The 25,019-nt window shown below is 37.4% G+C and overlaps 1 protein-coding gene across 2 annotated transcripts in view; it reads left to right on the forward strand.

Moving 5' to 3' along the window:
• Nucleotides 1-2,007: 2,007 nt before the first annotated feature.
• dve (SATB1_N and homeodomain domain-containing protein dve) overlaps nt 2,008-25,019 on the forward strand; it is a 49,951-nt gene continuing 26,939 nt past the window's right edge. Inside the window, exons 1-3 of one of the 2 annotated variants that reach the window (XM_029306105.2) lie at nt 2,008-2,125; nt 3,110-3,172; nt 10,937-11,207. In XM_029306105.2, coding sequence (XP_029161938.1) covers nt 2,105-2,125; nt 3,110-3,172; nt 10,937-11,207 — 355 coding nt within the window. In that variant the 5' untranslated portion in view covers nt 2,008-2,104. Of the gene's footprint in view, nt 3,173-10,936; nt 11,208-25,019 lie in introns of both variants that reach the window. The other variant, XM_085484284.1, reaches the window with a different exon arrangement.

The raw sequence follows: 25,019 nt of genomic DNA on the forward strand, positions 1-25,019 counted from the left end.
GAGGGAAGAAGGACGTCGCTCGCGAAGCACCGGAAATTCGTGGATACTAGCAAGGATCGGTAACGATATTACTTATTCGTCGTCTATGGAAATTAATTCCCAGAAATCGTCTAATCCGACTGTGACATTTACAGGAATCTACGAATACGTATGTGTACGCATATGCTATGTATATTATTGTATATTCCCTTTGAAATTCTCCGAGATTCAAACGATCCATTTTAATAGCGCGAAGGGAACCGCGTACGTACATTTGAGCATATCGAGGGAAAGCTGCTTCTATATTAATTACTACTATCTTAATCTAAAATTATTTTTGTTGCTTAAAAAGGGAGGTAAAAATTATATTACAAAAAATCTCTGATATTTGAAATGAAAATTTATGAATTACATATTGTGCGACGATAGGTGTGTATTATTTTTATATATACTTTTTTATTGTACCTTTATTTTTCTCTTCTGTATTTTTTTTTTTCTACGAAACACATATTAAAAATTTTGATTTAATATTATTCGAGTCACAAACCATGTTTCTGATACAATAAATACAAGAACAGTTTTTTTTCTATATTAATCGTTAATACATGTTTGCTTATAGATTTTAATGTTTCGGATATTAATTATTTTTATCACAAAGGTAAAAGAATAAATTTACCAAATCAAATTCTAATTCGGATACGCGTTTGTTACTTCTTATATATTGCATGATTAAATGTATATTTAATTTTATTATTGACGCGTATCCAGTTATTTCATTATATACGTTACACTGCATATTTTACTACAATTTTTAATTATTTCTTATATTGTTGTACACATATAAACAAATGATATCGTTCAACAGAAATAAAAAGATTTTAAAGTTAATACATTTTTAAAGATATTTTCTTTAAAAATATTTCACAAATAAAATGTACATCGGTATAGACATCAAATACAGATTTAATATTTAAAGATTACTATCATTGCACGTTCCTATTAAATGCAGTTCACTAATCTAAGTTTCAATCAAAGTAATAATAAGATTTTTTCGCACGCGCGTGTTCGTATGATATAAATTTCCGTGTTACGCATCTACAAAGATTTGTTCCAATAGGATGCTCTGCAATCGAGACCGCAAGAGATCGATGCGATGGCATGGATATCGCTTGATGCTCCTTCTGCATATAAGCTCGGTCATCGGCAGTCGTGGGTCTGTCGCAGTGAGCGTGTTGCAGGTGAACAGCTGCAACGGTGTTCGTGCATCTTATCTGTAGACACACCCCCGGAACACGATTCTGTGGTGGGGGTGTTGAGATGCAGACGAGAGTGGGGAATCGAGTTCGACGAAGGAAGAAGGATTTCGGAAGGACGGGAGGACGAGATGGTGTAGGATGAGAGAACGGATATTCCGTGACTCGAGGAAGAAGTATGGATACGAGAACGGAATTTCTTAAATGAACGAGAAACCGAGAATCGACGATGAAGAAGAGGGACGATTTTTGCTCCAAATATGCGTGTGTATAGATTGCATAAAAACACAAGAAGATATTTAAAAAATAAAGAAATTAGACATTGCTGAGAAAAATTGCTATAATAGATTCCAGCGGAAACGAATATTGAGATACGATTGAGAAAAACATGTCGCATATCGCGATATTGAAAAATAAAAATGTGATAACAAAAAAAAAAGAAAAAATTTAACGAGACAAACGCGGAAGGAAGAGACGACGCCTTATCCGGGGCGAGCAAGCTTCGGAATCAGGGGAGGATAAAAGAGAGACGCGGAGGAAGAAGGCACGAAGGTGGGTTCCGACGAGAGGGTGAACCAGGCAGCGCAGCATCCGAGTGAGGACCAGAATCGGTAGACGCGAGACGACGATGTCGCGGCGGGTGGTGGTAGTAGTGGTATAGATGGTGGTGGTGGTGGTGGAGTGGTAAAGAGTGGTGGTGGTGGCGGCCGCGATATACGGCAAGTGGTGGGGTTGATACCGACAGCGCGCTCGCGACGCGGTAGGGCGTCGTAGGGGCAGTAGATCGAGCGCCGCGACGCCACGACGCGCACAGTCGCGGCTCGAACGCCGTTCACTGCGAACGTGTGTCGCGCTCGTCCTCGGCGGCGCGAATGACATCTCGCCGAACTTCGGTAAATAGGGACACTCGATAAGAAGGGAGAAAGAGAGAGAGAGAGAGAGAGAAAGAGAGAGAGAGAGAGAGAGAAAGAGAGATGTGAACGTGATCGTGTGATTCGAACTTGACGACTACTCCGAAAAGATCGACTTTTGAAAGCGCACGCACAGCTGTTCGAGATTTTGACGTTTGGTGACGTTTCATTCTGCCGGGAACGCGTTTAACTTTTTTTTCCGTAAAATTAAATAAAAATAAAATAATCGGTGCTTGATTTTGTGATCGATGAGAGAAACTCTGATGCCAGTGTTCAGAACGGTGTGCGTGACATTCTGAACGGACGGGCGAAAGGAGACGGACGATCAGTGATCGGAAAACGGGACGAAACTGTAGATCGCTCTATTTACTTCGGGCGATACTTATCGTAATGAGTTGCGAGCACGTGTGTGATTTTCCGCACTCTAGTCAGAAGTACAGCGCAGTTTAATCGTATCTTAACTTCATGCATATACCAAATAGAACTTAGAGCGGATCGTAGGCGTGTAACTCGTTTCAATGTAATAGAAATGATCACCCACGCATAATCGTTAGTATTCAGTAGCTAGAAATTAAGAACTCTTAACAGTAGAAGCTGTTATATAAATAAACGGACATTTAATACGCGGTCTCTACATGTCTGTGATTTTAATCGTGAATGAAAAAGATTTTATGTCACATCCCGCGCGATCATTCGACAATTATATCGTATAGGCACGCCGGTGTTCGTTAGTGACGTTTAAAACTATTTCAAAGGATCATTAAGACAGTTTACGTAGAAGCTTGGCTGGCACGTCTTTTTCGATTCACTTTTGACTATCGATTAATAAATATATCGGGAGAGAAAATTTTAACGACGCTAAGAGAATTTGTGAACGATTCGAGAACAACGCGATATGTCACGAATGGCGGCGACTTGCGAGGTTCAAGAGAATTACTGAGGCCCCAGAAGGGAATGGATTTTCAGAGCGCAATGGACACCTTCGTAGAGGCATGGATGGCTGCTAACACGAAGACGGATCAAGTACAGGTAATCCTTTGATGGAACATGAATAATTCGTTATCTCGATCATGCGTATAATCATATTATCTTTCTTTAAAGGCAACTTGAGGAGTTCATCACGAAAGTTTCAAGCAGAATATATATAATAACAAAGAATCTAAAAAACTGATAAATATATACAAAAATTTATATTTTTAAACAATGATATTAATTAAAAATATATAGAAATACAATTAAAAACAAATCAACTTTTCTGTAAAAAAAAAATAGAGACAGTAGAATAAATTAATATATTTTATAATTTTTTCAAGCATCTTTTTGCAGATGAAGTCCTCAAATTATAACAGTAAGATTTAAGCCTGATTAAGCTCAATATCTTATTACATGTATATAGGACCATATCGATTGGATAGGAAATTATCGAGTGGATTAATTTTATAACCGTCAATAAATATGCCAAAAAATATCGTAATAAAAATATGTTTCATATATAGGAAAAACAGCGAGAAACACAAATATAGACGCTAACACGATTAAAAATTGTACTTATATATAAATTATATAAACATATAATCTTGATATAAAATTGCGATAAGATGGTTTACGTCGTAGATTAGTCTGCCAATATCTTTTTTGGCATTCGGTCTGCCGAACTTATAAAAATAACGCAGCGTCTATATTCGGTGTCAACGAGTGCGAGGGGCGAGAAGCAACCCCTTTCTGACATTACACAGCCAATTGGCCACCCTATCGCTTCTTGCTCCTCTCTCTCTTTCTCTCTAAACGCGCTTTCAGCCCGCTTAAATCCTCGTCATCAATTTGGCACATTCTTTCGCATCTCAAAGCGCCCGACCGTTTTACGTGTAACGCGCGATTATCCCGCTACCTAAAATAAGTAAACAAAGCGTCATTTTTACCCCGCATTTAAAAAATATTAAAGGAGACCGCGAAAAAATTTTAATTTATATCCAAGAAAAGATATTTATACTACAAGTAGATAAAGGTATCGTAAAATGAAAAATAGTAAAAAAGAACGGCAGGGGAACCAGCGCAGTAATTAGAGCACAAAAAGATTTATTAAAATATATTTTGAAAAACCAAACAGTTACATTAATAACATTGCGAACGTTTCTGCCCTATTTTTGAGGTAGATATTTATAAAGAAATATTTTTTTCATGAATTTTCATACATTGTTTTGGATTAACAAAAGACTTCTTCAGAAAATTTATAAAAGATATTTATATACATAAAAATTTATTGAAGTACACAACACACACTTGCACGGTCTGTTAGAGGCATTGAAAAAACTTGGAGAAGAAAATAATTTATGGGTGTCGCGAAACGAATATATCGTTCAGATTCGCAACTTTCCGCACTTAAAAATCACGAGCCGAAATTCAGACACGAATCCGACACATGTACATCTCGCTTCGCGATCTCGCAACGAAAACCCAGGACGACGAAGAGCGGAGGATAATCCTTGGCAAAGCCGCGGCTCGTATGTGTGCTGTGTGGACGAACGGCGCGTACGTTTACACGTGTACGTATCGGGGGGTCACGGGTTCTGACCACGATACGGATGTGCCTCTGCCTTCTTCCTGTGCCACGATCATGTTCATGTTCTGGCATTCAGCGGAATAAGACCGCATGTCTCCATTGACCGCTCGATCTCTCGATGGTCGCCTTTGGTTGGCGATGACTATCGAAAAATTATCGGCGAAAAATGGCACGAACCGTCGATAAATTTCACATTTAAATAAGTCACGTAGTTAAATTAACACAGATCGGTGAATGAGGAATATTTCGCTATTAATTCGCACCTTGCGATTATTGTAAAAAAATAAAAATAAAAATAATTGATTATAGATTGTAAGATGTCTAAAAATGCTAATATTAGGACATTATGTCACTTAAGATAGATATTTGATGCGCGCACGTGGATTGTTTTTATTTTATTCATACTTCGTCACGCGCGTGAACTATCTTACAAAGGAGTACATTTAAAAAAGGGGAGAGAACTTGTATAAGTGTATGAAAGTATTTCCGAGAAATGCGTTGTCCATAGGCGTACTTAAGAAAAGAAGTCAGAGAGACCAAAGATAATCCCGTAATGCTGTTATTTCGAGATACGTGAGGCTTTGCTTGGTCATGGTATTAACATACGAAGACTCGTCTCTGTGATTTACTATTTACTCCCGTAAAACTTGAGAACAATACTCTGTTAAAATTACAGGATGTAGAGAAAAAAAAAATTCGACTTCATAATCTCTACTACTGGTCATTTAAATTATGTCGTCGAAGAAACAAACTAATATGCGTGAATAATTACGGCCGTAACAATGGCACCAGAACTGGAGACCCTATAGCGTAGTAGTAATCGTATAGTAAAATCGAAAAGATATATGGGTGTGGCATTTCGGAGTATAAATTAAGGTCGCGCCATCGTTCTACCTGGATCTCTCACGATAACGCGCGAAAAGAATGTGACGATTTAACAAACGCACGATAGATCTTAAATCGTGCAAGTTGATGAAGAAAGAAATTGAATAAATAAAAAAAGAAACGTCATGAGATTTTACGATCTAAAATTTTCACGCCGCGCACGCATCTCTCGCTCTTGTATATTCCGATATACAGTATAGGTATATATGGAAACACGTCCTTGCACCGCGTTGCACGCACGGGCGCCACGTGTGTACTCCAAAGTGCGTCGCGTATACGTGTGCGTGCGCGAGGATACGTTTGAAGCACGCATGGTCACGGTATTTGACCACCCCAGCTGCCGGAATGATTGTAATCCATCTATCCGGCCACTGAAGCCGATATATCAAACGCAGGTAGAGTGTATACTTGCCTCTCTCCGTACAGGCCTTTTTATATTGCCTTTTTATGCCGCAGTCACGATCTTTTTTGCGTTTTCTCGACGAATATTTTACGCGAGAAAAAATATTAATTACGACGTTAAAAGGGGATCGCGACCAGCGAAACTTTATTGCACATAAAAATGATACGGTCTCATTCTTATAACGTAATATAATTATGCTTTAAATCAAGATAAATGCAATAATCACTTTTCTCCTTCGAAATCAAAATGTAAATGATATAAATATTTTCCTAAAAACAGACTTTCTCAGGAATTATTTGCGATGCATTTATCTTGAATCCTTGTAGAAGGGCTATTATTATTTCTGTTTTTAAATATATTAATATGAGTAAGAATATCTCCCCAATCGCGCAAACTTGAAATGCAGTTTTAAATTATTTTTTTGCATATAATTAATATTAATGAATCATTTGCGCACGTCGCCCGAAATGTAACTGTAATTTTGGAATGATACTCGTATCCTCCTTGCTTTCTCCGGTTAATCCTCGAAATCAATGCTCATAGCTCTGATACGAGATTGTATCTCTGCTGCTTTCTAATCTTTAGCCATACCATGTTTTGCACTTAGGAAACGAGGTGTCTGACATCGCGGTCGGCAACGATTTACGTAACACGATCGCAAACGCATCAATCCGCGGATTATCTGTTGCGAAGAGGGAACCAATTATCGCCTGGGGATATCATTCGGTCTGATATTTTGATAAGTATGATTAGAATATTGCAGATTAATGTGGGTCGCGCAACATTTAATTCTGTTTTATACAATCGCTGTCGAAAGATAGCAAAATTATCGCGGTGAAACAGATAATGGATTGCGTGAAATTTTGTTAATTAGAAGAGATACAGAGAGAGATTTACGAATTATTAATAATACGTGATATTGTATATTATATTATACCGATGAAGATTAGGAATCGAGTATTTTCCAGCGTGTCATGAAACTATATCAGAAATCTCGTCTTCATAATTGTGGCTTTTTAACAATTATAAAACGATTTACTAATTATTTGTAAAGCTTTATATCGAATTTAGAGAATAGCACCCCCGATACTTTATTTTCAAAATTGTACAAAAATTTTAACTCCACAAATATATCCGGCCAACTATCAAATCATCAATGTGCGGTTAATAACGAGATTTTTAATAAATCGTTGAAAAATATATCTACCAAAAAATCTGTCGGAGCAAATAAAACAAACCCTCGTCTAATTTCAAGATTGTGAAAAAACTTGAATGATTTAAATTTGATTAAAATACACTAGAGACCAATTACAGAGTTTCAGAAAAATTTGGAATCGACAGCTATCAAAGTTTATATCATCCAATTATTTATGATTGATTGCTGTTGAAAAAATGCGGTTAAAATGAACGAATCTCGCATCTTCAGAATCGCCGAACGGCGCGAATCGCGGCGCGATTTTTCATGACGCGACGCGAGCGTTCGCGACTTATTAACGCGGCATTCGAAGAATTAATCAAGATGCGAGCGAGACGAGAGCTCTCGGTATAATTTACGCGCATCGAACGTCGTCACGATGAGGCGAGGAAGAAAAGAGGAGCCTCGGAACAAAGAGAGGCGAGAGAGAGTGTGTCGCGCGGATTGCTTCTGTATTTTTTTTTCTCTTTTTTATAACGGGTGGAATTAACTATACGCGACGGAGCTGACGTAACACGTATGCCGAAAAAAGACCATCCGTTCAATTGGCCAAACGTTAAGGACCGTCGGTCGCGATTCGATCTTACGTAAGCTCGTTGACGCGCCGATCCGTATACGTTTATATTTCATATATATTTCATATATACCGTCGCAAGTTAAATTCTGGAATCCCGTCAAACTTCCGTCTCTCCCCCGCGGTCCTCCAGATCTACGAGGATTCTGTGCTCGGTCAGCGATTAAGGTTATCGCCTTAACGGGAAACACACCAACAGGAAATACGCCGTCGCTTGCGCGTATCTCCGTTACACCCGGTAGATAAGCTGATCCGCCGATAAACGCCCGCCGAATCGTCGTCGCTCGCGACGAGATATCGCGGTTAATTATTTAACATTTCATTTTTATTGTCGCCGCGATCCGCGCGAATTCATATACTAGCTCGTTCAAATTCGAAACCAGTCCTCGAAGAATTCGCCGTCTTTTATTGACGACGCATTGGCGAGTAAATGTTGAGTATTTGAATAGATATTGAATTTTTTTATGAAAGTTTTTTATTTATTTATTTTTATATTATTACAATGCATCTTATTTTTCTCAATTTTAAAAATTACCATCCTATCAATATTTAAATATGATAAAATTTAATTGTGAGTAAAATATAACCACTTGATATCGCATGCATTTAATATAATTGTCTTCCTATTTTAGTTTTATTCATCCTTAAAATTATTTCATTCGAAAAATGTGGCACTAAATATTTAGGAATTGTCGCAATTGTGTTAACAATATATTAGCACAAAAGAAATTCATCGAGAAAGGAAATAATTTGAATCGGCTCTCGAGCGAAATATTTCGGGCAGGAGAGAAACTCTCTTCTGGACCTATAAACCTTCGCGATTCCCCGATTCGACGTCAGGCCAAGCGAATCTTGGACCGCGGCGAGAGCCGGATCGATGAGCGAACCGAAATTCCTGATTTTACGACAGCAGCCCGTCGTAACCCTTTGCGCGTCACACAGCACAGAGTTACCGCGATATCACTTGGGGCGTTAGCCGGATAAGCCGCTAACCCCATCCACCTGTTGCCCCTTCTTACACGCTCTCGCGTTTCGATCTCGCTTCGTTCGTCTTCATTCCTCGACGAACGAGACAGAGAGCGAGAGCTGAGGAGGCCCCATCGTTTCGTCCTCTTTCGATTCACGTATGGACCCTCCGGGCCCGCTTGTCTCTCTTTCGTCAGTCGACCCGCCTTTCTCTCTCTCTCTCTCTTTCTAGTTTACCTCTCGGCACCTTTAGGCATCTCGCTTCTTCGCCACTCGCTCCCTTTCCCGCCCTTTCTTCCTCTTCTTCATCATCTTCTCGCTTACTCCCGTATTTCCAGGCCCGGGTCTTCAGCGGTCTGACGTGTTTTTTGCGAGTGCATACCTCGAAGCAGCTCCCGAAACAGTAGCTGGTACAGTCCGGGCAAGTGAAAAAATCGTCGGTCGATCGTTAGATCGAAACGATGTTGAAACGATGTATCGCGAGAGGGATAACGCGAAGAAATCGAATATTTCGTCTTCTTTCGGTTTCGACTCAATGATCTCGTATTTTTGGTTTAACGTTTTCCGTAAGTCAAAACGTACAAGCAACTTGTCTGATTTTGATTTCGAGATAAAGTCAAGAAACTATAATTTAATTGAAACGTATACCTCGAAGGAATTAATTTGTATGAATAAAAATGGCGAAGAAACACTCCGCGAGCTCATAGCTTCATCTTACTTAGGAAAAATGAGCAATTCTCGTCATCGTCAATTATTCAAGGTCGCCGCGTCACGGTATATAACAGCCGATTAAATTCTATAATTTCGTAATTAAATGACCGAGATTAAACAGCCGCGAAAATCGCTGATTGCGAGCAAACACGAAACGCGGCCGGAAGTCGCGAGGGATCACGGAGGGTTAAACGCCATCATCATCTCTCTCTTTCTCTCTTTTCTTACACTCGTATTCCACGGAAGCGTCATCCAGTTTTATACGAACAACGCGAAAACCATCTCTGACAGCGGCGGTGTATTTCGCACATCGGCAGCTAAACGGTGGTTGCTGATGATGGTGATGGTGTAGGATTGTCGCATTCTGGGTCCAGTTGACCCCAGTTGACACCGTGGACGGCTTAGCCGTTAGTGTTAAGTTCAGTTCACTCATACATAAATCTAAGCCCGCGCGCTTATGCCTTAGCCTGGCTTTTTGCCGCGCTGAATTGAGCACGTGCTCAGATTTGATCGGCGACAGAATACGCTTAGATCATCCCGGCGCGCCTCTCTTCTCGGGAGAGAGAAGTCGCGAAACCGAAACGTCGTAGATTCGACCGCGTTTAGGCGACGACGTCGACACTCCCGTACAGTAAATTGCCGGCGAAGGCTTTTTTAATCGCCGCATTGCCTCCAATCGCGCATAGTTAATTCGTACACGAGCTGATTTTGAGAAATAAATTGCACGACGAGAGACACTACCGTTTTATATTATATACGTGTACCATTTTTCCATGGAAATGTCAAGGTTGCTTATTATTGCGCGTGCGGTTTTCCGGGAACACACGTTGACCATTATGAAAATCTCCTGGCGATTTTAAACTGGAATTTCCCTGTAAAAATTTTTATGATAATCGTATGAAAAAAATTATGCAGCTGTTAGAAGTATATGGCATATGCGGATATGTGCGTAGCAGGAAATTTTGTCTTTAGAGATTAAGAGCAACGAAGGATTTATTACCCCCGGCGATTACCATGCTCTCATCAAGATTATACATAAACGACGGGGATAAAGTAGACATCAAAATAATTTACATAACGTGCGTAGAAAATATTGCTCTGCAACTTTACACTGAAGACAATGTAAAAAAGCCCGGGAGAGAACTTGTTACTCGAGTAATAAGCGTAAAAATGCGCAAATCATGCTTTCCGATATTAAATTTTTTTACGCGTCGCGTTCTCGCAGTATATAAAAAGATGTTCTTATCATGTACACCGTAAAGCTTATCGAATTACTCTATATTACTTTCTCATCTCCATTTAATAATAGAAATGGACGGAATCAATTCTCTCTCTATTTTTCCTTTTTTTTTTTTTTTATGCGCGATGATAACCTTAGGATAAGCATAATTGCGCATTAATAATAGATACGATAATGATTCAGAACGGTCGCACCGAAATCATATAGCTATTATCCGAGACGAAAGTGTTAATTGACGCTTTTTTACCGCGGTTTGCAGAGCCAAGCGTTGGCATTGACACACAAGGCCTCGCCGCCATCGAGACCGAGCAGTGTGTCCTCGTTACCGAGGAGCCCTCAGTCTCATCAGTCTCAGCAGTCGCAGCCGCAGAACACACCCCAACCCCCGTCGGTGCATCCGCTGCAATCGCAGACACCTCTCAGTGCACCCCAGACCCCCTTCTCTGCGCACAATCAGCATCCGAAGCAAGAAATCAGCGCTAGTCCCAAGCAGGAGGGTTTCGATCTCAGCAAATCCGCCTCCAGCACAGGTAAGTTTCCATTCGACTTTATTGTCTCGCGTAGTATATACCAATTAATATCTATCGATTATCGACTGAAAATGCAATTAGATATGCAAGAAACGCAATGATATTATTGATATTTTATTTCGATAAAATTTAAGGATTTTGCGAAATTTGTTGAAGATTTATATTATTCAATGGATAATATATTATGTATATACAAGGTATTAAATAGGGTTTAACCCCATCTTTTAAATTATAAGGTATTTAGAAGTTTAAAAAATTGGTAACACTTATATATAGCATCGTGTACTATTTATTTTCGCTTAACTTTATAATTTAGCGCAGAGATTTCAAATAAGTGGATTAGACCACAGCTTAGATTTTTCCATTGCTAGATGGAAGGAACTTTGAGATGTGGTTAACTGAATTTATTAAAAAACGCGGATTGGATCCTTTTTGCACTTTTACGCCTCATATAATTTTAAAAAATATCTATAAATAATGCAAAGAAAAAATTGCAACCGTACGAAATTTAAGTCGACTCTTATACTTCGTACAATCAAATGTGTTGGCTTCGTATTTCTTCATCGTCCAGTCCCGAATGCATCTGTGTACACTACATTACCTCGGGCTGCATCCCGGGTTTGACGGCTTGCCCGGGGTTCCCGCGGCCGTAAATCGTCGATTCGCCGGGCGAATTAAGTTACCTTTTACGAGAGATGGGGGTCGTGTGAAAACAGCTTTAACGTCTTTACAACACGGTCGGGATTTGCTCGGGGTGACGATGGCGAGGAAAATGCGGTAACGATGCACCGATGTCACGTCCATTAATGCACTCTGCCGAACGGAAGGGACGTTAATCGTCGTCACCATCTCGCGTCTGACGAAGCTCGATATATAGCTTTGCGTAATAAATAAAAAAATCACATATATATATTTCATTTTTATTCGCGGTTAGCTTTGCTCTCGTAATTTCTAAAAAAAAAATTTTTTTCTTCGTTTTCTTTATTTAATTAAATAATATATTTTTTTTAATGTTAAAATCACATACATAATTGACATATTTTATTATTAGTTTTATTATATATAGTTTTGCGTAATAAATAAAAGAATCATATATATATATTTCATTTTTATTCGCGGTTAGCTTTGCTCTCGTAATTTCTAAAAAAAAAATTTTTTTCTTCGTTTTCTTTATTTAATTAAATAATATATTTTTTTTAATGTTAAAATCATACATAATTGACATATTTTATCATTAATTTTATTATATATAGTTTTGCGTAATAAATAAAAGAATCATATATATATATTTCATTTTTATTCGCGGTTAGCTTTGCTCTCGTAATTTCTAAAAAAAAATTTTTTTCTTCGTTTTCTTTATTTAATTAAATAATATATTTTTTTAATGTTAAAATCATACATAATTGACATATTTTATCATTAATTTTATTATATATAGTTTTGCGTAATAAATAAAAGAATCATATATATATATATATTTCATTTTTATTCGCGGTTAGCTTTGCTCTCGTAATTTCTAAAAAAAAAATTGTTTTTTTCGTTTTATTTATTTAATTAAATAATATATTTTTTTAATGTTAAGATCATACATAATTGACATATTTTATCATTAATTTTATTATATATAGCTTTGCGTAATAAATAAAAGAATCATATATATATATATATTTCATTTTTATTCGCGGTTAGTTTTGCTCTCGTAATTTCTAAAAAAAAAATTGTTTTTTTCGTTTTATTTATTTAATTAAATAATATATTTTTTTAAATGTTAAGATCATACATAATTGACATATTTTATTATTAATTTTATTATAAATACATTAAAAGTATCGTGTAATGGAAAATATTGTATGTAATATTAGGATGTAAATTGCTATTTATCGACTAATAGATTTTACTTTTCAAGAATATGAGATTAATAATAGTGAGATCTGTTTGTTCAAGATTCTACTATTTTATTCACGACAATCAATTTAGTTGCCATGTCGCCGTAAAGCCCACTTCCGCCGAGAATGACGAAGACGTATATACTCGATGGAGGGGTCGTTAAAGCTCGTAAACGAGATAGACTATCGGCGGAATTTCCTTGATCCTCGATAATGCGGTGGAAACAATTTGCACGCGTTCGTTTGTAGTTATAATTAAACGCCATATAAGCGGAAACGCGACGTTTAGCTTTCATGTAAAATTCGTAAAAAGCAACGACCGTGAGAGAATAAAACACGCCTATATATGGCGAATTTATTACGAAACATTTATCGCTGAATGAAACAGCCGATGTATAGGCAAACAAGCCGATAACGACTTATTAATTATATTTCTTCGAATGCGAACCAGGATTATATCTCTCTTCTTCGTTTGAAAATTATTTCAATGCATCGAAAAATATATATTTGCTATTTTGCAATTATTTTTTAGCGATCGATAATATATATATGTTCTTTTTCTGGAAAATAAATTTACTGAGATTTGTGGAGTATCGGATAGTATAGGTAATATTTTATTTCTACATATGTATTCCCCATAAGAAACATACCAGGTTTTTACAAAGTGGAAAGAGTCAACGTATAGAAAGTCTACGATTATATAATTGAAGGGACGATCAATTGTGCTCGTGCCTAATCTGTCATTTATATTGTAAGATTAAATCATATATTTTTCTAGCCTTGCTATCTATTACAATGTCTTCTTCACAATATATATCGCCACGAAAAAAAAATCATGAGAGAGTTTTGAGCTAAATTGCTAAACTGCGTCTCCCTCGTGAATTCTTTTCTCAGACTAACTTTCGAAGAAATCGGTTTAAGAATTCTTAAGAGACGGTTCACTGTTGATCGTGACGATACCAGGGCATGCAGGAATGTAGGGAGCCGAGAGTACATATTTGCTTTTCCAGCCCCGACCTACGCGAGGAGAAAAGGGTGGGCGCGACGCGAATGGGGGATGCGGGTGGACAGAAGCACGCACTTCCTAAATCTACGGATTTCGAGGATCCCCCTTAAATCTCCGTGCGTCATAGTTAATCCTTTCCCTCTCTCTTCGTGCACGCGGATCCTTTTCCGGTTCTTATCTCCGCCTTCCTCGTCGACTACGATTTTTTTTTTAAATCCTACGAAAAGCGCGATCCACTTATTCCTAACTCGGACGATAATACGGAGGAATAAAATTTATATCGTAGAGGGAAAACAAAATACACACATTGTTCAGCCCAAATAAAAGCACACAACGCAATATTAAATCGGTATTAAAAAAATTTAAATTATAATATTATTATAATTTAAAATATAATTATATTATATTTTGTATTATTTATTATATTTATTATACCTAATTATATTTACTTTTTTATAATAATTTTACAATTTTCGATAATTAAATATTTATCAATTTCGGATCTTAACTTGATTGATGAAAGTAACTGTAAGCAAGAAATTGGAAGATGAGTCTGTATCTTTTGTCAAAAAGTGATTTTGCGTCGGCACGTTTCAAAGGTGAACTGGAAGGAAAGAAAGAAAGAAAGAAAGAGAGAGAGAGAGAGAGATGAGATCGTTTGTCTCCTTTTAGTCCGCGAGCCGTAAGCGTCAGCTCGGAATTAGGATAATCGTCCGCGTGTGTTCCGTCCGGATTTACCTGGACGTCTATATTCGCGTATCCGTGTGTTACGGACCGAAGGGGTTGGAGAAGAGAGACGAGAAGGTGCAGCCTCCGAGAGAGAAGCGAGGTCGCTGAGGAAGGGAGTGAGAGAGAGAGAGGGATATTGTGACCCTTACGAACTAATCCGGATTAAATTCGAATCCCCGGCTATGTGGCTAGGCGACCTGCGAACGTCTACCCGTGGCGTCTTGCGCCATACGATCGGACTCGTTACGCCGTTTAACCCTATACGCGATACTCTCCCTCTCGGGAGAGATAGTGCCTTTTGTGGCGGGCTTGCCTTTGAATTCCCACCGTTTTCGCTCCCGCGTTTGCTCGACAGAATGAGAAACTACCCGTGGCATAAAGGAGAGTTTTGATTTAGTAATCTCCAAGCTTGCGCGAGATACACAAGAAAGAAAAACTCGGTCGAGGGCATATATATACAATGTAAAAAAATATGTAATATATTACACAAAAGTATGTAAAATTACATTTATTATTTATGTAATTTTACATATTTTTTATGTAATTTTACAAAATTTTTTTACAGTGTATATATGTATATATATATATATATATTCATATTTTGCGGATAGGTAGACCTCGCACAATAAATGTTTGTTGCACTCTGTATGTAAACTCTGTATGGAATAAAAAAATTTGAAATTTGTACAAAGTGTAAAAAAATGTAGCATATAATCCACAGGCGTATAATTAGAATAAAAAAATTTGAAATTTGTACAAGGTGTAGAAAATACGTAGCATATATAATCCAAAGGGGTATATAATTATTGCGACCAACCAACGGTATTAATTAAGATGGAAAAAAATTATCTCATTTTTGCAGTTTTTTATTTTAATTTTCAAACAGCTTTAAAAAAATATATAAATGACATAATAAATGCGACAGCATTTAATAAAATTATTTTTTATAACATATAGTAAAGTGAAGAAATTATAAATTGCGAGAAATTATTTCCAAGAAAAAATGCTGTAATATGTATATGTTATAAAAAATGAACCAAACATTTTGCAAAATTAAATTCACGTAGGAGAATTTTTTTACGTCTTAAATTAAAAATTGATTAATTGGAAACGTTTATGAATAAAAAATTCATTTTAATATTTTATTACACATAATATTATATTTGAAAAATATAATAATACACTGCATGTATGGTAAAAATTGGCAGAATTTTATTATCTCTTTTCTCATGTCTCACGATTTTCGAAAGTGATTCTCTCACAGGACGCCCTGTATATGTTCTAGCTTTCAACCTGACCACACGTTAAGCTAAAGGCAAAATCGATATCATAACTCGCGGAGAGCAATCGTGGGCCATATTGCGGATGGATATTTCTCACACACATACATATATATAAAAGTGCGTGTATATATATGCGTCCCTATTTTTAAATATTCTTACTTTAAACTTTATAAAGCAAATTCTCGTGAAATATTACAAAATTTTGCTCTCAGATAATAAATAACATGAACGAAATAACTGGTTAAAGTTGTCTATGCAATATAGGTATATATGAACATTAATCAAAGTCAAGTAATTACATAAAAAGATAGCTAAGATATTTCTAAATTTACAAGTTTATACATTTTTTATATCTTTATTTATTATTTAATTTTTTCTCTTTTTTTTTCTATCTTATTTAGCAGTTTTGGTTTTCCAATCAATGCGGAATCGATTTTTTCAAATGTTGTTTTTAGAAAGTATTAAAAAGAAAATCATGACAAATCCAATTTCAAGATAGTCACAAATACTCGAGAACACAAGAGAGAAGAGTATCGATTAAATCTGAATATTTTATAATTCATATTATTCATCCGCAACAAAAATCCAATTAATCATTTGTTGTAATACAGGATGGATAATGAAAAGATTGTAATTTTGGACGTAAAATGAATCTGAAAGACTCAAACCTTTCAAATGTTATGCAGTGTTGTGCATTATTCAGATATCATCAACATTATCCACAACCATCATCATGCATATGACATTTTAGTCCAATGATTTTTAATCTCACAATTTTGATTTTGCAAATCAATATCTCGGAAATCTTCTACTTCTACTGCATGCGAATGCGTATCAAAAATATATTCGCAATGGAGTGCATAAAATGCATGTTGTTTTAAATAATAAACCGCCGGAAAAATCCGGAAAATATCTATCAACGCAGTCCCTGTGAAAAAAACTGTATAAAAAACTTCACTAAAATAATATCTTCGAGTCGCTCAAGTTTACTACGCGCTCAAAGAGAAGAACCCGCTTCATCTCGTCGCTTCCATCAAACACCAAATACGTAGAGATCGATCGCAAAGTAATTTATAAAACGTAAATGGACAATAATTCCTGGCCGGATCGATGGGCAAAAATCACATAGGCCAACGGGCGCATACTTCCGGATACACCCTGTAGACAACGCGCCCCGCATCGTCGATGGAGCACACACAGGATACGTCGAGTGAGGGAGACGAGGTGGTAGCGAGAGGGCGAAAAGGGGAAGAAGGAGGGTGAGAGATAGGGGAGGGAGTTAGGATTAGCTGAGTTGTGTGCGTTGGATTTTGGATTTGGACGGCGGGCGGCGCACACACGACCAATAATCCCGGATTAATCCCGGACTCACATATATACGCGCGCGCGCGCGCGCACACATATCCACGGACGTGAGTGCATACATGCAGTCCGGTCAAACCCGGTGACGCAAGTGCACGTGTGCGTGTGTGCACCCTTGCGCACCCCGATACACGCACACGTATACGAAGAGAAAGAGAGAGAGAGAGAGAGCGAGAGAGAACCAGACCGGAGCCACTAAAGGATTTGGCTACGCACACACACAACCTGGCCCGCACACGTACACGCGGCGCCCAAAGATAATCCCCACGAATACAGAGCCCGGATAATCCCCGTGCAGGGCCGCGCGTATACGGTCCGCTTTCTGTTCCGTATATACATATATGCGTGCACACGTATATGTATATATATATATATATATATATATATATATATATATATATATATACACTCATACGCTCGCCGTGGATGATGGTTCGTACAAAAGGGCGGTCGAGAGGCTGCCGAAGAGAGGGAGGGGGTGAAAGGGGGTAGCGGGAGGACTATGGCAGAGCACACAAGGTTTAGAGGCTAAGCGGCTCATCCCCCAGGAAGCTTTACATCCCGTCCTGATACGACGGGAATTCTACGAACGATTCGAAAGATATTGCGCCTGTAGTATGCGTCAGCGTATATGTATATGTGTATGTATATGCGCGCGAGATCCGCGCGAATACGTCAAAAGAGAGAGAGAGAGAGCTGTGCATCGGCGAGATATTGGTCGGCGCGAAAGAGATCTCTGGAACAAGGCGCGCTTTGTCGCGCGCGGATGACGGAAGAATGACGGGAAAACGCGCGGGCGAATCATTCGGGTTCCGTCTGCCGGAATGAAATCGCGAGGCGACAAAGTTCCGGGGAAAATTCCTCGGCTTCTCCATACAGAAGATTTTTATTCGACCTTTCTCGAAGACAAAATTGTGCCATTTTTCGCTGGAATTTTTGCGATATCGGCGTAAAAATCGATAATAATCTTGTTAAGATATATCTCACTTCGCGCTTGGCACTTTCGGTGTTTAATTGCAATTACTATTTCTGATTTTCCTAAAATAAATTTATCATTAATAGGAAAGACTGTAAATAGATTTTTGATACGTCATTTTATATATTGATAAAGTGAAAATGCAGATTAAGAAAATAGGAATTATTACGACTGATTATAGATTTGCAAATAATTTGATCAATATCTTCCTTCTACTATATCTATATATGTTATATATATATATATATACATATTCGAAAGAATTATATTTTGCCGTGCTTAAAAAAAATTCCTAACGCATATAGTTCGGCTTCTCTTCACGGGGGAAAAATTCCGAAAGATACGCGGGGTCGACGGTCTATGACCATAATCTTAATCCCCGGATTAAGTGATACGGGATTAGTATAATCCTGCCATTTTGTCTCGGAGGCGCGCCTTGGGATTAAAGAGTCTAAAACCTCGTGGCGGCATCTCCGACGATAAATCTGCGGATTGTGACCTTGGATTACGTAATGCCGAATACGCCGTGCAATAAATGATTCATAAAAAAGATTTAACGTCTTCGCCGTGTGTCACCTGACTTTTTTCAGCGCCCCCGAAAAGACAAAAAAAAACCACACCCTTCCGCTCTTGTAATAAAGATACAGTGGGATTTCGGGATTGCGGCGCTTTATCACCGCCAAGTAATATCAAGGTTCGCTGGCTTTGAGCCTTTTGCAGTTCTATTAACAAAACTCTGATTATCACCGTGCCGCTGTCGGTTAATCCGGGATTATGCGCGCGGCGCTATAGCGGCAAATAAATTATATGTAACGACAAGCCGAAAATTCGCGTCGAACACAGAAATAACGGGTTAGTTGGAGGATTAACGGTTCACGGTATCAATAAGACCGTTCGAATAATAATCGATCATTTTTTGCTCCGAAATAAGATAATTTTCAAGGAGCGCATCCTGCTTTTTTCGAGTAGGCTCGATTGTCAATGACATATATAATTTACATACAATTTTACATATATAAATATACAGAGAAACATATATATATATATAGAAAATAACAAAAATATTCGACAAAATTATCCTAGAGAGAAAACCTGCAATCTCTATCTCAATTCTTCCTTAGGGCGAATTTATTGAATCTGAATTAACGAAACATCTTTTGACATAATTTGTCATTCGTGACAGTGTCAACGTACGTTATCTAGAATAAAATTCTATGAAACTCTCGTAAGATTTTTTTTTCTCCCCGAACGAAAAGAAGAATCAAATAATAATCGATCATTTTTTGCTCCGAAATAAGATAATTTTCAAGGAGCACATCCTGCTTTTTTCGAGTAGGCTCGATTGTCAATGACATATATAATTTACATACAATTTTACATATATAAATATACAGAGAAACATATATAGAAAATAACAAAAATATTCGACAAAATTATCCTAAGAGAAAACCTGCAATCTCTATCTCAATCCTTCCTTAGGGCGAATTTAATGAATCTGAATGAACGAAACATCTTTTGACATAATTTGTCATTCGTGACAGTATCAACGTACGTTATCTAGAATAAAATTCTATGAAACTCTCGTAAGGTTTTTTTTCTCCCCGAACGAAAAGAAGAATCAAATAATAATCGATCATTTTTTGCTCCGAAATAAGATAATTTTCAAGGAGCGCATCCTGCTTTTTTCGAGTAGGCTCGATTGTCAATGACATATATAATTTACATACAATTTTACATATATAAATATACAGAGAAACATATATAGAAAATAACAAAAATATTCGACAAAATTATCCTAGAGAGAAAACCTGCAATCTCCATCTCAATCCTTCCTTAGGGCGAATTTAATGAATCTGAATTAACGAAACATCTTTTGACATAATTTGTCATTCGTGACAGTATCAACGTACGTTATCTAGAATAAAATTCTATGAAACTCTCGTAAGATTTTTTTTCTCCCCGAACGAAAAGAAGAATCAAATAATAATCGATCATTTTTTGCTCCGAAATAAGATAATTTTCAAGGAGCACATCCTGCTTTTTTCGAGTAGGCTCGATTGTCAATGACATATATAATCTACATACAATTTTACATATATAAATATACAGAGAAACATATATATATATATATATAGAAAATAACAAAAATATTCGACAAAATTATCCTAAAGAGAAAACCTGCAATCTCTATCTCAATCCTTCCTTAGGGCGAATTTAATGAATCTGAATTAACGAAACATCTTTTGACATAATTTGTCATTCGTGACAGTATCAACGTATCTAAAATAAAATTCTATGAAACTCTCGTAAGATTTTTTTTTTCTCCCCGAACGAAAAGAAGAATCGTCGTGTCTCTCGCGAGACTCCGCGTTTCTCCTCCCTCGATCGGGATAGAAACTTCCCAGGAGATTATTGCGGCGAGTTTCGTGAGCCAGGGTAGCAGGAGGTATCGAGAGGGATGGGATCACGGCCACGTGTAGATCCTTTGTGCGTGTTCCGTCGTATCAAAGAAGCGAGACGTGCCTGTTGCGCGAAAGAAGGCGGCGGAACACGTGGCGCTTGTTCAAGGACGCTTCTGTCAGACGGGGGTTATCGCGCTCCAGAAGAGCCCGCGCAAGGGAATTGGGATAAGAAGCGGCGACGGCAATCAGGCTCGCAGGAAGCGCGAAAACCCGCCTCGCCGCGCCTTCATATGAAGGCCTGATCCTCGCGGATTTTTGGGCTTCCCGGTTTTCCAGATCCCTAAAACGCACCCGCGCCTCGGGCAATCCTTTGGCCGGATCCTGCGTTCCTGATGCTCAAGGGTCATCCGCTACCCTTTTTTACCTTCCTAAATGCTCTCTCGTCCGTTCTTTTATCGATCGCATTTTACAGTCGCTCTATGCGCTAGAACATTGCTTCCTGGAGTCAGAAGATCCACAATATTTCTACATCTTACTTTTATTTTTAGAAATTTTGTTGTTTCCATATCGATTATATCTTTTCACTATAAGCGCGAATTAGAACCATGACTCTGCGCTTTTTGTCATTAATTCGGCCGGAAGAGCAGTGAAAAAAATAATTTTTCTGTAAAACTATTTGCGTATTATTCATTGTATCAATATTAATTTTACACTAAAGATGGTCTAAATAAGCGACCGAGACGTTTGTGTAATAAATAATAATTTTTGGCCATAATAACCGGCTTCGGCTCTCAGTCCTTATTCTATTCTGTGATTTATTAATCTTGCGAGCCTTTTTATTTAATTTTTAGAAACTTTTATATTGATAATTAAAAATATTGATGCACAGAGAGTTATAATGATGCAGTGTTAGGTTTCCTTAATAATCATTATGTAGAATGTAATTTGATACATATCGAGGTAGAGAAAAGTTGTATAATTGATTGTGAGATAAAGAGTTTATGCGTTTTTTCCATTACTCGCGTTAAAAAATACTGCGTATTCGTGTGAAAAAGTATTTTCTCTTTACGCAGAACGCGATACGAAATATATCTATTATTTGACAATATGTTATTTTATATATAATATTTTCATTTTTTTTTTTTATGAAAAATTTCTTTCTTTGAATTTTTACAAATATTTTTACAAATATAAATGAATTTTAAAAATATTGATATTTACAATTTTTATCTTTCACGTACTGTATTTAATTCTTTCATAATATAATTGTATTTATACTTATATGTGATCGCGTATAAGTATATTTTCACTCTGCCAATTTATTAATAGACCATCAACTTTTTTTCTATTTGTCACAAAAAAATAATGACTAGCGAAATGAGTTCAAGCTCAACAAGATTCCAAACTATACGACTTTGTTACATTAAAGTTAAAGCAATATATCTTTCATAAATATTGACCCATTGACCTGGACTTACTCTCTAACATCATCTCATATACAAGTTTGACACACAGAAAAAATCTTGAAGGCATTTAAAGAGACCCATACTATTCGATTTAATCAAGAGATAAATCGCGTACATCAATTTTATCAAATAAAACAAGAGGAGTAGAGAAAAAATAGAAAACATTAACCCAAGTAAACGCGATAACGAGACACTTGAGATAATTCTAAATCACGATGAGCTCATCTTTCTTCGAGTCTCGAAGAGTACGTTTACTTTATCGACTTTAATTAACAGCTCCGACGTGCGATGATACAACGATTCATTTTTTTTTCTTTTCTTTCTCAATACGTGTCCGTTGACCCGATTATACCTGGCCGCTCCTCTTTTCTCGGCCAGCCTCCGCTGGACCAGCGCGCGATCGATGCCTGATAATTTATAGGCCTAATAGACGTCTCTCGTATCAGGAGCGCATATCTCGACGCCGAGTGGCGGCCGTTGCCCGTTCTTGGCCACGTCGTTACGGGAGCGGAACCGCCTATTCGGCGGACACGGAGTCTGTCCGCGAGAGACTCTATCTTGCCGAAAAATATGCAAATGAGGTCCTTTGTCCGATACCTGTCGCCTTATTTTCGCTGACAGGACAGCAGGAGCGGCAGAAAGGTGTCCGGCATCCCATCCCGGACCCTCGGAAATGCCCCATGACCCAAATAAGGGCTTTTGTAGGACCCCGGTGATCAGGAGAGCAGAACGTGGCCGCTCTTACGCATGTGCCGCACACGCACCCTTTCTCGCTTCCCCACCCTCTCTTTGTACTTCCCGACGCGCTTCCCTCTCTGCTCGGACTCTTCTCTCTCATCCCCGGTTTTGCCCCCATTCTCGTGTGTTCGCGCTGCCTCCCGTTTCTCGCTCTATCTGTCGGCCCGGCCGAATTGTGGCTCCCGAAGGACCGCAGATTCCAACAGGGTATGCTATCCTGCTAGTTGTTTACGCACGAGAGTCGTGAAAAAAAATCCTAGCAACCGGTGGCTCATCAGAGGAGGGGATAATGCGTTGTTGGATGAGCCTGCGCGCGGCATTTGACGACATCCTTTAGACGGCACTTTAGGTCGCGGCCTTTGTTCGAATGGACGGCGGATTTATATTTGTACGATATATATATCTCGACGAATATTTTTCTCTTCCGGTTGCTTTGTATTTTTTTCCAATCTTTTGCTTTCATTTTTAATTCGAGACTATAAATAGTCTTTTATCGTCGTACAAACTCGTTTCTTCGATATCAAAAGAGTAGTGATTTTCTTCTCCGAGAAGAACAGATTTAATCATTCCCCGTCAGCTGTTTTAATGATATATCTCTGTTCTGTTTGTCGCTCGACGTGTATCCATTCGGAATCTCCATCTTTATCATCTCGGCTTAATTGTTTTACGAGGCAAATCAAATAAATGATGTTCGACTTCTGTGAAGGTAAAAATAGAGGGCAATGCGGTTAATATGAAGATGATGTGTCGCATCGTGCTATAGTAAAAATAAGTCGGTCCAATTGCGAGTTGTTGTCGTTAATGGGTTATTACATTTTCGCATGTATAACGTCAAAGGATTTACGACGCATGATTTTTTTTTTTTTTTTATAAATATGAGAAATGTTAACACATTTGTTTGCGCTTGATACATATGAATAAATACGATCACCTTTTACGATAAAAAAAATATCGAATTTTTTCGCGATCGATTTTTTCATGATCCAATGCAACCAATAAATGTATAAATATTTGGGATAAAAATAAGATGAATCGTACAAATCGTATTTTTTTTTTTTTTTTTTTTCGAAAGAATATCCAAAATATTAATCTAAAATAAATAAATGTAATCGCATCTCTTATCGCTACACATGAGATTCGCATACTGATGGCAAATTAATTGCCACGTTTCTATCTTTCGAGTAAGTCCAACGTAAGCAATCCGCCGGATTATATAATCCTGTCATTTAGGACTTAGACTTACTAATCCTCAAAGCGGCCTCACCAAACAAAACGCCAGGGTTATATAATCTCGGAGATTGGTTAATTCATTACGGATTACATCCGAGATACAGTTCGAAACGCAACATGGACGAAGCACTTGTTTCAATATATTTAGCAATCTTTATAGGTAACACTAATGATTATTCTCATTAATTTATATCAATTATGTAATTACTTATAAGCTTTATTACAATATGAAGCTCGCATTTTAAATTAAGAGAAAAAAGAGTGAATTGTCGAAAGTATACGAATTATTAAATGTCACAGTAAGATATATAAATTATATTCACACGCTAAAAAAAAAACAAATTTAATTATATAAAGTTTTATAAAGTCTATGAAAATTTTCAGTCCCCAATCCGGAAAGAAGATTATATGCTAAAATTGAAACAAAAAAGTTACAAAAAAAGAATAGTTGCACACCTGAACAATACTATTTTTTCTATCCTTAATTTGCGAATAATAAAGAAATATCAAACGAAATGTAATATTAATTTAATATTAAAAATCAGAAAAATTGTACGTCTTTTTAATTAAAAAAAAAAATCACATATTTTTTATCCCGATATCTATCTCTTTTAATCTACCATTCAAACGGAAGATAAAAGAAAACGGAAGCTAGAAGACAATAAAAGGGGTGCGAAAATCAAATGCCAGACGTCGGCTCTTCGCTCTTTCTGAAAACCTCGGACAAACTTATA

Source organism: Nylanderia fulva, unplaced genomic scaffold (assembly GCF_048542155.1).
Source record: "Nylanderia fulva isolate GAGA-0341 unplaced genomic scaffold, ASM4854215v1 Scaffold3, whole genome shotgun sequence".
NCBI lineage: Eukaryota > Metazoa > Arthropoda > Insecta > Hymenoptera > Formicidae > Nylanderia > Nylanderia fulva.